Source organism: Xyrauchen texanus, chromosome 11, assembly GCF_025860055.1.
Source record: "Xyrauchen texanus isolate HMW12.3.18 chromosome 11, RBS_HiC_50CHRs, whole genome shotgun sequence".
Lineage (NCBI taxonomy): Eukaryota > Metazoa > Chordata > Actinopteri > Cypriniformes > Catostomidae > Xyrauchen > Xyrauchen texanus.
The window spans coordinates 32085376-32099654 of NC_068286.1; the positions used below are offsets into that span (position 1 = coordinate 32085376).

The 14279-nt window shown below is 41.0% G+C and overlaps 1 protein-coding gene across 1 annotated transcript in view; it reads right to left on the minus strand.

Moving 5' to 3' along the window:
* Positions 1-14279, minus strand: part of LOC127651796 (Krueppel-like factor 7) — a 62350-nt gene that overhangs the window by 5580 nt on the left and 42491 nt on the right. The window contains exons 2-3 of the mRNA XM_052137812.1: positions 11626-12232; positions 681-804 (exon numbers count right to left, since the gene is read on the minus strand). Of these exons, the coding sequence (XP_051993772.1) occupies positions 681-804; positions 11626-12232 (731 nt within the window). The remainder of the gene's footprint in view (positions 1-680; positions 805-11625; positions 12233-14279) is intronic.

Sequence of the window (14279 nt, forward strand, 5' to 3'; positions counted from 1 at the left end):
ATTCTCCATTGTTTTTTGAGCAAGAAAAAAAAAATTCAAAGTATGGTGTTATCCAGTAGGTATGTGCAAAACTACCAATTTTCATAATCAACATTTCAAACAAATGACCATCTAGTCGACTATGAATATTCTGGGTTTAATACAAGTTAAGCTCAATCGACAGCATTTGTGGCATAATGTTGATTAAAATAAATCTAGACAGTGAGGAATTTACAATGGAAGTGAATAGGGCCAATTTTTGGAGGGTTAAACACAGAAATGTGAAGCTTATAATTTTATAAAAGCACTTAAATGAATTCTTCTGTTAAAACTTGTTTATTATTTAAGCTGTAAAGTTGTAAAATCGTAATTTTTTGTAATTTTTCTTTTACATTACATCGTCATATCAACCAAGTTGTAAAATGGTTAATAACTTTACACAGAAAAGATCAGTTAGTGATTTTATGACACTTTAATCATGTTAACACTTATTGTTTATGTCTAGTGGCTATACTTTAGAAACAGTGAGTATTTTAATCTTTACAGATTGGCCCCATTGACTTCCATTCGACCCCACTGTCGCCCAGATTTTTGCTTTTTTTAAAGAAAAGCACTGGACTCCTCATCTCATGTAAGTGCACAAGATTTCAAACATATAGCAGCACATACAGTAGGTGATTACATAGTGTTTTGAGTCTCACCTGTCGCAGTGATTGCACTTGAAAGGCTTGGCGCCAGTGTGTTTGCGGTAGTGCCTCGTCAACTCGTCGCTCCTCGCGAACCGCCATTCACAGCCTTCCCATGAGCACTTGTACGGCTTCTCCCCTGATACAGACACACAAACAAGCACACACACCTGATTAAAACACACTTTCTTCCCCAAGGGGCCCTGAAATCAATGACTCTGTTCAGCCAGCCATCTAATTCATTTGTTTTAAGTTGATTAGCCTATCAGAAGAGTGTTGACACAATTTGAGTTTATGAAATACATGATCGTCATTAGAGTGCACAGCTGTCGGACCAAATGAACTCACACTCTATGAGTTTCCAATGATATCTTCATGCCATTTAACAGATGGGAGAGAATGCGTTCCCATTTTCGATGGTGTATTTTTTCTGTGAGGTTGCGAGCCACCTTGTAGGAGCGCTGGGGATCGTATGTGTATTTTTAGCAGGGGAGAGGGTTAGGGGTCTCGTAGCTTGTTCATTAGCTGTGCTGGAAGTAGTTTATTTGGATCTGTGGGAGAGGTGATAATTGGAGTCATAATGATGTGTAACGGGGAGGAACGTCATATTTACTGTCAACCAGCTGGCCCTGTCTTCACTGTTTGCCATATCTACAAACCTTCCAAAACAAGACTGTGAATCTAATAGACTGACAATTAAATAAGACAGATTGTCAAGCAATCACAAGTTCAATCACAACTAACATTAGAACTACCATTACTAGTCTTCCTAAAACAATGCTTGAATTGATACTTTAAGTCAACATGAAATCAAATGACCTATATTCCTTCTTAAAGGAATATTCCAGGTTGAATAAAAGTTGATGGCAAAAATCAATTTAGAATTTTGCCTCCATTTGCTCTCCATTTTTTTCAGTGCTGCCTAGGAGAAACAAATAAGATTTTAAAGAAATGTCATTTGTAATTTCTCTTTCTAAAGGGCGAAGATCTCTTGAACAACTTCCCTTTTTGTCTGACACTATCTATGGCATCCAGGCTATTAGATAGCCAATAGCCAAATATTTCAGTATGGAAGTTGTCCTACAAAACTAACTATAAATTTGCATTTGGGTCTTGCCCTATTCTGGTTTAGAACGCCTGCTTTCACCATCCAATCAAATCCTGCTCTACATTTTCTACTCTCAAATAGCCTGAATATTGTGTTTTACTTGTGAAGACGTGAGGGGACAGGCCGAAGGGCTGAAACCCTTCTCCATCTCGGCTGGAGGGATGGGCTCTATCGCATCCTTGAGGAGCAGGGTCGGGATCTCTTCTCGTAAGGCGCTGGCTTTGTCACCGCGCACGGAAGTGTAGCGAACACCGCTGAAACAAGGCTGGAGCCGGGCGAACTGAATCGCAGAGCCGAGTCGGGTGGTCCTAGCCAGCCAGCGCGACGGATTGGGAAGTGAAAGTCACACATCCAAACTCCGCGCGAGGGGCACTAACAGGACGATCGCTTGGGGAGGCTGAAGAGCGTCCCAAGGCTTGGGTGCTGAGAAAAGACTCAAAACACTTACCTTGCTCTGCGCACCCGGCAGGGAAGAGGTCCTAGGGAGATGCCTTCGGAACTCTGTGCAGTCCACACCCTTGGGCGCTGGCACACAGGTGCTGTGCAAGATCAGGGAGGACGGTGAACAGGTCATCCTGGTGGCCCCCCCACTCTGTCCTGGTTCTCGGATCTTACGCTCCTCGTGACAGTACCTCCCTGGAAAAATCCCCTGAGGAATGACCTTCTTTCTCGGGGACTGGTCACCCTCACCCGCACCCAGACCTCTGGAACCTCCACGCCCCTGCACAGTAAGCAGAAGATCTAGTGGATCTACCACCTGCAGTCGTAGACACGATCAACCAAGCCAGAGCTCCCTCCACCAGGCAACTTTACGCCATAAAGTGGCGCTTGTTCGCGAATTGGTGTTCTTCTCGAGCCGAAGACCCACAGAGGTGCACAGTTCGGTCAGTGCTTTCATTCCTGCCGGAGAGGCTGGAGGGAAGGCTGTCCCCCTCCATCTTGAAAGTGTATGTAGCTGCTATCGCAGCCCACCATGACGCAGTAGATGGCAAGTCCTTAGGTAAGCACGACATGATTATCAGGTTCCTGAAAGGCACCCGGAGACTGAACCCTCTCTGGCCTAGCCTGTTCCCCTCCTGGGATCTATCTGTGGGCCTCTCGGGCCTTCAGAGACCCACCCTTTGGACCGATTGAGTCAGTTGAGCTCTCTGAAGATGGCCCTCCTGATCGCATTAGCCTCCATCAAGAGGGTTTGGGACCTGCATGCGTTCTCTGTCAGCAACACCTGCCTGGAGTTCGGTCCGGCACATTCTCACTTATCCTGAGGCCGTGACCGGACTACGTTCCCAAGGTTCCTACGACCCCCTTCAGGGACCAGGTTGTGAACCTGCAAGCATGCTGCCCCAGGAGGAGGCAGACCCAGCCTTCTCGTTGCTGTGTCCGGTACGTGCTTTGCGTATCTATTTGGACCGCACACAGGGCTCTAGATGTTCTGAGCAGCTCTTTGTCTGCTTCGGCGGCCGTCTTCAAACAGAGGCTAGATCACTGGGTTGTTGATGCTATTTCCTTAGCTTAACACACCCAGGCCGTGCCCACCCCCTTACAGGTTTGAACACAGTCTACGAGAAGTGTGGCATCCTCGTGGGCACTGGCCCATGGCACCTCCTTAGCAGACATCTGCAGAGCAGTGGGCTGGGCAACACGAATACCTTTGCCAGATTTTACAATCTCAGGGTTGAGTTGGTCTCGTCCCGTGTTTTGTCAGGTCCGAGCCGGTAGAACACAGTAACGCGGCACAACCGACCAGGTGGTCTTCTTGCACACAGTGCCCTTCATCAAGTTGATCCAGTGCTGCTTCTATCCCAGGTTAGCCACTAAGCGTCGCTCCCTGGATGTTCTCCTACATAGCCTTCTGGCCGGCGAATCTGTACTGCGGTCGGGCTCCACAGGCTTAGTTCCATTTTCAGGCAAACTCCCTGTGATGTATTTCCCATGGTACAGTCCCCCTGTCAGCGGACCCACGTTTCCCTTGGGCAGCCCCACTGCCCCAGTCGCTGTGCTTGTAGAGCCCCCCCTTATTAAGCTGGACCTACCACCGTGACATTTCCCATGTACGGCTTCACAATCCTCGTGGTGTATTTGCCACATGTTACCTCCCCCTAGACTGGGCAGGATGTGGCCTCCGCAGGGTCTTTTCACCCAGAGAGAATAGGACCAGGAAAGACCACCTTCCCCGATACCTTTCAAAGCGTTAAGATAGCCTCAGCAGCTTCACGTCCTATTTGAGGGACATAGTGAGAGAAAAGGCGCGTCTGCCGGGCTTGCTCCCATGCTAGTCATGTAGCGCCTGTTCCCCCCTTAGGGGTGCGGGGAACCTATGGTCTGTATGTGACACTTCTTTGGGGGCATTGGGAGGGCTAAGTGCAGCTGACACAGTTGCCTCTAGCATGCAGTAGCCTGCTTGCACCTGTCTCGGCAGTTCACTAACACGGTCAGTGCATGGCGTTTATATATATGGGACCCCTTGTGTCACTTCATTCGACACAACGTCGCGTGAGTGACAGAAGGGGAACGTCATGGTTACTGTTGTAACCTCCGTTCCCCAAGGAAAGGAACGAGACGTTGTGTTCCTCCTGCCACAGCACCAGACCTACCACTGTAAATGGCCGTACCTTATTTTCGGCACCTCAGTGCAAAAGTTTTACTGGCACTCGCTGCCCAGCTTCCCTTTATACCCGTATATCCAGAGTGGGGCATGCAAATTCTGTCTGCCAACTTGACATTGGCCTTTTCTCAGGTTCAGAGGTACGTTTGACATCCCAGGAAGACCCCTTGTGTCACTTTGGACATTCGACACAAAGTCTCGTTCTTTACCTCAGGGAACGGATGTTACAACAGTAACCATGACGATTTAGTGAGGCACTTACAATGGGGCCAGTCCATAACATTAAAACGCACATAGTTTAAAAAGACGGAACAATTATAGGTTTTAAGATGATTTTAGAGTGATAAAATCACTCACTAACCCTCTCAAGGTGATGTTATATCCAGTTTTGCAGTTGGTTGCTATGATGACTCTCTGTGTAAACCCTGCAATCAATTTTATCACACTAAAATCATGTTAACATGTATAATGTGCCCTAAATCTTGTAGCTCTACTTTTGAAACAGCATTTATTTTAACATTTTTTGACTGGCTTCCATTGTAAGTGCCTTCCTGTAAACACAATATTATCTTCTGTGGTAATCAAATGCTGTAGATCGAGCAACTTTTGAACCTGGACTATTCATTTAAAGTGTTAAGTGTCAAGGCTATGATCCTAAACCTTGAATAATGGACACACTTTCATGATAAATTGGAGATCAGTTTGAGTTCTACATTCATACACTAGCCACATTAAGCAGTACAAGTTTAGACCTGTGCTTACTACAACCACAGCACCTGCCAGTTATCAGTCAGAAAGGCATGGATGCTCAAATTTGTTGCCTAGCAACCAGACAGCAACGTAACGTAGGAGACAAGATGTGGAGCCGGCTGAATCTGGCATCGTCTGTCCCTCTGTGCCACCAACCAATTATGGCTCATACTGGCAGGGGAGGATGCAGTTGCCTGGCAACCAGGATGTTACATGATACATGTATATATGTATAAGAGGATTTAAGTGCGTGTGTGTGAGCGTGCACACTCACGGGAATGGAAGTTCATGGACAAGGCTATTGGTGTAAGAGGAAACCAGAACCAAGACCGGAGACTCATTCCCAATTATGTAGTCCCGTTTGAAGACACATCAGTTGCCTGGCAACTCCCCACCCCATGACACAACCTTTCCCCTAACACACACACACACACACACACACACACACACACACACATACTCTCTCTTTCTCTCTCTGAGCAGCCTTTCAGGTGCCTGAGTCTCAGTTAATTACATTTTCTCAGTTAAATTGCAGACAGTGAGTCTCATTATTATCTCAGGAGTTCTTGCCGGCACCGAGTAGAAAGCCATTTTCTGCCCATCACCGCTCTCCAAGTTTTCAAAATCAGACTTTGCGGTAATGGAACTGTGAACGGGAGACAAAGTGGAAATGAGTGCCGCCACTCTATCCTCCCATAGCTTCACTGATTCCCCCTGAAACTTGCTCTTATCTCCCTCCCAAACACCATTCATAAAACGCTCCAGAGGGTAATGATATTTCCATTCACGCTGCCTGTACAAATCTCATTCACGTAACTTGTGGTAATAATGCCCTGGAAATGGGATTTGGCTAATTGCAAATTAATTGATGCATTGTTTTGGCATCAGATTTTTAACAAGGCTTCTCTGCTTTTGGTTTTTGTCATATAAAAACAACACAGAAATTGATCAGAAAGATTATGTCTAATGAATAATGCATAATGAGTTTAAAGTTGATATTCAGAGCCGGCCCAAGGCATAAGCGAACTAAGCAGCTGCTTAGGGCCCGTGGCCACCAGGGGGCCCCCAAGAGCACATGAAATGACAGCTTGATTTTTTTTTTTTTTTTTTGTGATTATACTGTCAATGGACAATGGTAATTATACAAAAACGCAATATTAAATGCAATATTATGTTAACGGGCTGCAGGATGCAAACACATTCAGACAGCAAAACAGCAATGTCACAAAAAAGGACATAACCTCTGGTGCAGAGAAAAGGAAAAAGAAGAAAACAGAGGAAGAGATAAACAGCACGATAAAGGTATGTTAAGTAGCTAGGCTATGTTAGGAGCTAACATTAGCTGGCTAGTTAGTTAACATAGCCAATGTAGCATATCTTATTTTTTAGGAAAGTTTGATTAAACATCTGTAAATAGCCTTGACATCTTATTATATTATAGTACAACATATTACTTAGCAAGTTTTAGATTAAAGTTTTTGTCTTCTGTGTAAAAACAACTTTCCTGGGTATATATTTCTGTAATAAAAATAAGCTTCTGTTCCATAAACTTAGTACTGATAACAACTTAACATTATTTACATTAGTCTACAATTTTGGGGTCTTTGCTATTATATTCCAATATCATTATGCCTCAGTTAGCTAGTTATAGATTAAGAGTTGTTGTTTTAGGAGTACAGATGACTTGCTGCTGTGCATAATAATTTGTGTTGAGAAAATAACATTCTGTTCTGTCAAATATGTTCTCTTATGAAACTTCCCTAGGAGCACTGTTGAGGAGGAGGGCACAACCAACGCCACCTGCCCCAAGTTCCAGTGCTACATATGATGATGATTTTTCAACAATCCCAGATCAATATATTTATATGGATAAACCATGCCTTTGTTTTTGACAGACAGTTGCATTACCTTCTAATATGACATCTAACATGGCTAGCTTTTATTATTATTATTTTCATCTGCAGACGAGGAGCACTTCCCAGCACGTGCATCCACTGATCCTACTGTTCCTTCCATGTCTGTTTCAACCTCAGCGGATTTGGTAAGTTAATAGCACAGCAGCCTTTGTATTTGCTCAGTTTACTGTAGAATATCCTGAGATTAATATTTCTAATTAAAATTATTAATGTAATTTCCTTATAGGTCCTTCTACTTCTGTGGTCATTGGGATCGAGCACCGAGGGGCCCCCAAATCAAATCCTGCTTAGGGCCCCATAAAGGCTTGGGCCGGCCCTGTTTGTATTAGTGCAGCAAGCAATCAAAACAGGGCATGTTTAGGCACTGATTTCACTGCAAATAATCAGTAGGCCTATCTTTGTCTTGTTTGGGGTATAAACATTTAGACATCCTTAAAACAAGAGAAAGTTAAGTGAGAAGCAAAACAGCAAAAGATATTAAATAAATATTTTACCCAAAAATTACATTTTATCTATATTTATGCACACTTATTTAATTTCAAACACTTTTCAAAAAACAAAACAAAATGTATTATATATAAAATGTTATTGTATAATTTATAACTTAATTTAAATAACAACTATAAATATTTAATACAAATAATAAACATTTCGTTTTTGTTTTAAATATAATTTTATTAAAGATGAGAGAAATATAAAAAATCTTCACCCAGCTGTTTTCCAAAAAAAAACCTGACAAAAATGACAAAAAAAAGAACATAAAAGTAGTCCATCTGACTCTGTTGTATTCCATGTCTTCTGAAGCCATTCAATATTTTTGTGTGAAATATAGGCTGAAAAATAATGTAAGCCTTTATTTGCTAAAAGCTTCCCCTCCACTGTAGCATATTTGGTTTAATAAAGCAAATATTAAATTCCAGACTCATATACGTCCTTGAATTTGAATAGGCAACAAGTTTAGATTACTTAAGTTTAGTGTTTTCTTGTCTTTTTTGAGCTTGGCAAATATGGTCACTGTGAATTGTCATTGTGAAGAAAAGAGCTTTATGAAGATTCGTCACATTTTTCCTTTTGTGTTCCACAGAAAACAATAACAGCATATGAGTTTGAATTGGAATGTAAATAATGACTGAATTTTCATCTTTGGGTGAACTGTTCCTTTAGACTTGTTTTAAGATATTGTATCTTAATTATAAGTGTATTACATCACATGTTCTTGAAGCCATTTTCACAGTTGACTTGGTTTCCACCTGTTTGATAATGATGCTTTGCCAGTGGACTTATTTTGTGTGTTCTGGACTCTCAATCCTCATGAAATAATATGCCCACCTAAAAAACTTTCTGAAGTATCAGAGGGAACCTTTAGCATGTTGCATGTTTGCGTTTTGAGGGCTGAAGAACTGTGCTGGTGTGTAAACGGGCCGAGAGCAGACGTAGAAAAATATATAGGTAAATACGTCTTATTCCAGCCAGTCCATCCATCATCTGGCAGTTATTCACTAGGCCGACAGCTTTGGGACAGCAGTCTGAGTGCTTTTGGATTGAGATCGAAGAGACAGAGAATTATGGCCATTTCCTGCACTGTTCGAATTTGCTGAGGAAGTACTGTTGCAACCTTGAGAAAATGTTTGCAGCCAAGGGGGTTGCACAGGCATGCTACCATAGTGACCGCAAAGCATCATCAAATACTGTATATCAGCTTGTCGTTTTTCGTGTTAAGTTAGATTTAGACAATTCATGATGAAAGTGGTTTAACTAAGTATTTCTGAATGTAGTCTATGTCACTGCTACAAGAGCAGGTGAATGGTTTATTTAAACCACAAAATGCAGTGGGAACTGTGATTAACTGCAATTGAAGGAATGGTGCATGAAAGTTTACCTCAAATGACAGCATTTGTTGCACAATGTTGATTACCACAAAAAAATATTTTCAACTTGTTCCTAGTTAATAAAATTTAAAAAAAAAAAGCAGAAATCATGATTACAGTAAGGCACTCACAATGTATGTGAAAGGGGCCAATCCGTAAATGTTAAAATACACACTGTTTCAAAAGTATAGCCAAAAGACGTAAACATTAAATGTGGTTCCATGATTTTAATGTTGTGAAATATCTGTTCTACATTAATTTAGTGTGGTAAACCTGCTTACAGGGCTTATACATGATGTTGTCAAGGCAACAAAGTTTCTAATAGTGTGTATTAGAGGTTAAGGTTGGGAAGTGATTTTATCACTTATCACATGTTATAAAGATTTGTGGCTATAATTTTGAAACAATTTGCAATTTTTCACTTCTGGCTGGCCCCATTCACTTCCATTGTAAGTGGAAGTTGAAATTAATTTCTGTGGTAATAAACATGTTACAGATTCTGTCGATTGAGCTTGAATTGAAACCGGAAATTTATTTAATCACTACATAAAACAAATTATGAGATAATGTCCACGTTACTTTGGGCAGGAACAAGCATTGTCTGTGGTAACACATTAAGCATTTTTAAAACTGACTTGGTTTTTAGAAAACTGAATGGGCAAATAAAAAGCTAATTAAAATAATTTCTATTGTCACAATTTTGCTTGAAGGTATAATGAGTACATTTCTTATGTTCAAATACTTTCTCAGATAACTTAAGATGCAAAGACAACTATCCAAGCCATTTTTGGTTAATTCCCTCGAACAATGAGGCTTTGTGGCATTTTGTTATTGCATGTGTTATTTTTTTGAGCATCCCGAGCAGCCAGACACAGCAACATTGGCTCAACGAATGGTGCATGATTAGTGTGGGACTATCTGTTTGTCTGATTCTGACCAACGAGGGACAAGGGAGTTTTGAGAAAATCCATTCGAAAACTGTAATTATGGTGCAGAAGTAACATGCTTATCCTTAAATACAGTATACATTGTCAGCAAAATCATCAAGAATAGGCCATATTGTTCATATTCAATATAAAATTCATCCGGAAAGTATACACAGCGCTTCACTTTAAAAAAAAAAAAATTATGTTACGGCCTTATTCCAAAATTGATTAAATTCATTATTTTGCTCAAAATTCTACAAACAATATCCCATAATGAAAACGTGAAAGAAGTTTGTTTGAAATCTTTGCAAATTTATTCAAAATAAAAAAGTATTCACAGCCTTTGCTCAATCCTTTGTTGAAGCACCTTTGGCACCAATTACAGCCTCAAGTCTTTTTGTGTATGATGTTACAAGCTTGGCACACCTATTTTTGGGCAGTTTTTCCTATTCTTCTTTTCAGGACCTCTAAAGCTCCATCAGGTTGGATGGGGAGTGTCGGTGCACAGCCATTTTCAGATTTCTCCACAGATGTTCAATCGGGTTCAAGTCTGGCTCTGGCTGGGCCACTCAAGGACATTCACAGAGTTGTCCCGTAGCCACTCCTTTGTTATCTTGGCTGTGTGCTTAGGGTTGTTGTCCTGTTGGAAGATTAACCTTCACCCCAGTCTGAAGTCCAGAGCACTCTGGAGCAGGTTTTCATCAAGGATGTCTCTGTACATTGCTGCATTCATCTTTCCCTTGATCCTGACAAGTCTCCCAGTTCCTGCTGCTGAAAAACATCCCCACAGCATGATGCTAAAACCACCATGCTTCACTGTAGGGATGGTATTGGCCAGGTGATGAGCGGTGCCTGGTTTACTCCAGACATGACGCTTGCCATTCAGGCCCAAGAGTTCAATCTTTGTTTCATCAGACCAGAGAATTTTGTTTCTCATGGTCTGAGACTCCTTCAGGTACCTTTTTGTCAAACTCCAGGCGGGCTGTCATGTGCCTTTTTCTGAGGAGTGGCTTCCTTCTGGCCACTCTACCATACAGGCCTGATTAGTGGACTGCTGCAGAGATGGTTGTTCTTCTGGAAGGTTCTCTTCTCTCCACAGAGAAACGCTGGAGCTCTGTAAGAGTGACCATGGGGTTCTTGGTCACCTCCCTGACTAAGGCCCTTCTCCCCCGATCGCTCAGTTTGGCCGGGTGGCCAGCTCTAGGAAGAGTTCTGGTGGTTCCAAACTTCTTCCATTTACTGATGATGGAGGCCACTGTGCTCATTGGGACCTTCAATGCTGCAGAAATGTTTCTGTACCCTTCCCCAGATCTGTGCCTCGATACAATCCTGTCTCGGAGGTCTACAGATAATAACTTGGACATGACTTGGTTTGTGCTCTGACATGCACTGTTAACTGTGGGACCTTATATAGACAGGTGTGTGCCTTTCCAAATCATGTCCATTCAACTGAATTTACAATAGGTGGACTCCAATCAATTTGTAGAAACATCTCAAGGATGATCAGTGGAAACAGGATGCACCTGAGCTCAATTTTGAGTGTCATGGCAAAGGCTGTGAATACTTAAGTATATGTGATTTTTTTGTTTTTTATTTTTTATAAATTTGCAAAGATTTCAAACAAACTTCTTTCATGTTGCCATTATGGGGTATTGTTTGTAGAATTTTGAGGAAAATAATGAATTTAATACATTTTGGAATAAGGCTGTAACATAACAAAATGTGGAAAAAGTGAAGCACTGTGAATACTTTCCGGATGCACTGTACTGCCCATTGTATATGCTTACCTGTATGTGTCCTCTGATGTGCCTTTAGGTGTGAACTTTTGGTGTAGACCTTCCGACATCCATTAAATTGGCAGCGATGGACCCTCTTCTTGTTCTCTGCCATATCACCATTTCCCATGGTGCAGGTGCCACCCTGCTCCCCGTCGCTCTGCGCACCACTGCTCCCATGTTGTGGAGAGAGTGGAAGAGGGTGGGCCGCCACAAGCTTGGCAGTACCCAAACCCACCTTTCGGGCCACTAACTTCAGCGTGAGGGTCCCGTCGGGAGAGGCACTCAGTGTGTGGGTGGGTTTGATGAAGTGACGGCCCAGTTCCGGGGATGAGGGTGGTGTTAGCGAGGTGACGGCATTCAGCTGGGCGGCGTTGACCCCTACAGTAATGTCTGGAGAGGTCAAAGTGGAGGGAGAGGAGGAGAGGGGTTCCTTACATGCGGTAAGCTGAGGAGGGCTAGGGGGGTTGTTGAGGCTGGGAAGGAGGGGGTCTAAAAGATCTTCATCACCATCTTCTTTCATAAAGGAAGGCGTGAGGAAGCCATCTAGTTCTTCATCAAAAAGATCGGAGAGCCTCTTGGGTTCTGTCTGAAGATAGCGCTCCAACTCCAAACATGTCTAAAGAAAAAGATTCAGTTGTTATTACCCCAAACATTGGTTTTACCAATCTTGAACATAGAGAGGCAAGAAATACTGAACATCATAGCAGCATTAAATTAGCATGTGTTTTAGATTAGAAGAAATACCTTTTGAAAACAACTGGATTTTACACTTTGACCATTTGTTTGTTAAACTATTGTTCAATATATCGTTTGCAAACCATTCTTATGTAAATAGTAAAATCCTTATGTAAATTGTTGCAAGAGTGCAATAATTTGTTCATAAAACAATTCTGACATAAACTGTATGTTGCATGAATGCAACAACTTGCTTAAAAAAATGCCTATGTAATTAGTTTGTAAAACTGTTCCTTGTCAATTGATGCAAGAATTTGTCAATTTATACATAAAATTGTTCTTAAATAATTTGCAAACCATCCTGCTGTGAATTGTCACAATGCCACAATCCGATCATAAAACCATTCTCATGTAAATAGTGAAATAATTATGTAAATTGTCAAATGAACGCAACAATTTGTTTGTAAAATAAATTCTTCAGTAATTAGTACTGAAAACCATGCTCATGTTCATTAATGCATGAATGTGATAATTCTCTTGGGAAACCATTCTAATGTACAGTAAACTGTTGCAATGCAACAATTTGTTTGTAAAACCATTCTTTGTAAATTGTCAAATGAACTCAACAATTAGTTCTTAAAACCATCCTTAGGTAAATAGTAAAACAATTCTTATGTAAATTGTTGCATAAAAGTGACAATTCATTCGTAAAATCATTCGAAATGAAACGTTCAATTTAAACAGAAATTAGTTCTGCTCGTATTTCATGAATGATGTCCATTTATTTCAGTCATAAAATCTTAATGTTTGCATTTATTTTTCATATTTGTTATAATTTATGACATTTGCAATACTGCAACAGATATATTTTGTTAGTTTATACCAGATTATAATTTTTATCCAGTAGTGTTCAAGTTATTTTTGACCCTCTGTTTTCCACAGTCCAACCCAATTAAACAACACAAGCAATTAGATGCAAGATAATTATCCAGTCTAAACTACCTCATTAGTGCAACATGGAATGCAATGCTATGGGATGTTTTTTAGAGTAACCCCTTTCTGGACCGTTAACTGGGTACTGAGACTGCTACTGCATATCATTTGTTTCAGCAGGTCTTCTGGAATAGATGGTTACACTGTGATTGATTACATAGGCTAGACCGGAGCTCTCTGGAGCTGAAGAATCAGACCTGGCCTGAATTGCTTTTTAGAGCACTTTATGTAGAGCAAAACTGACTCTTCACAGGAAGAGAGAGAGAGAGAGAGAGAGAGAGAGAGAGAGTCAGCCATCAGAATTGGATTTAAGTCTTTCTTAATGTTTCTTTTTTCACTTCTTAGTGCACATTTCTGACACTACTAGAACTTCGTAGGAGGATACGATTCATCATGATGACAATTAATTGGCTGTCGATAAGCATTTCACACTATGCAATCCAAGACATAACCATACAAGCCATACAAGAAAATAAATACTTTTGAAAATTGGCTCTCAGATGATGCAAAAATAGTACAGCATGCAAAAAATGTGTCGTTCAGAAATCATTCCTGTGAACATCTTCAATTACAATGTTGTTTATTGTAATTGGTATATGTCTCGTCACTGTCACTGTCATGACTGCTATGTTGCTCGGAACTGCACACAAGACTTTCAACTACTGTTGCACTTGTGTACATAGTAGTGTGACAATAAAGTGATTTGATATGATTTGATTTGACATTTCCTAAATTTACATATTTATACCCATTCAACATTTAGAAACTTGGAATGCTTCGATAAAGAACAGTGTGAACTACACGGATACATGGAAGCTAGCCAATAAAAACGTAGGTCATTTACATATAGAAGTCTTAAATGTCCTATTGCAGAATCAGCCTCTTAAATTCCAAGTGTAATACTGAGGGTGGAAATGGTAATGAAAAAAAAAAGAAACCGCTAATATTATATTATAGTTGGATTTAAAAATTATAAAATGCTAAAAAAGAGTAAA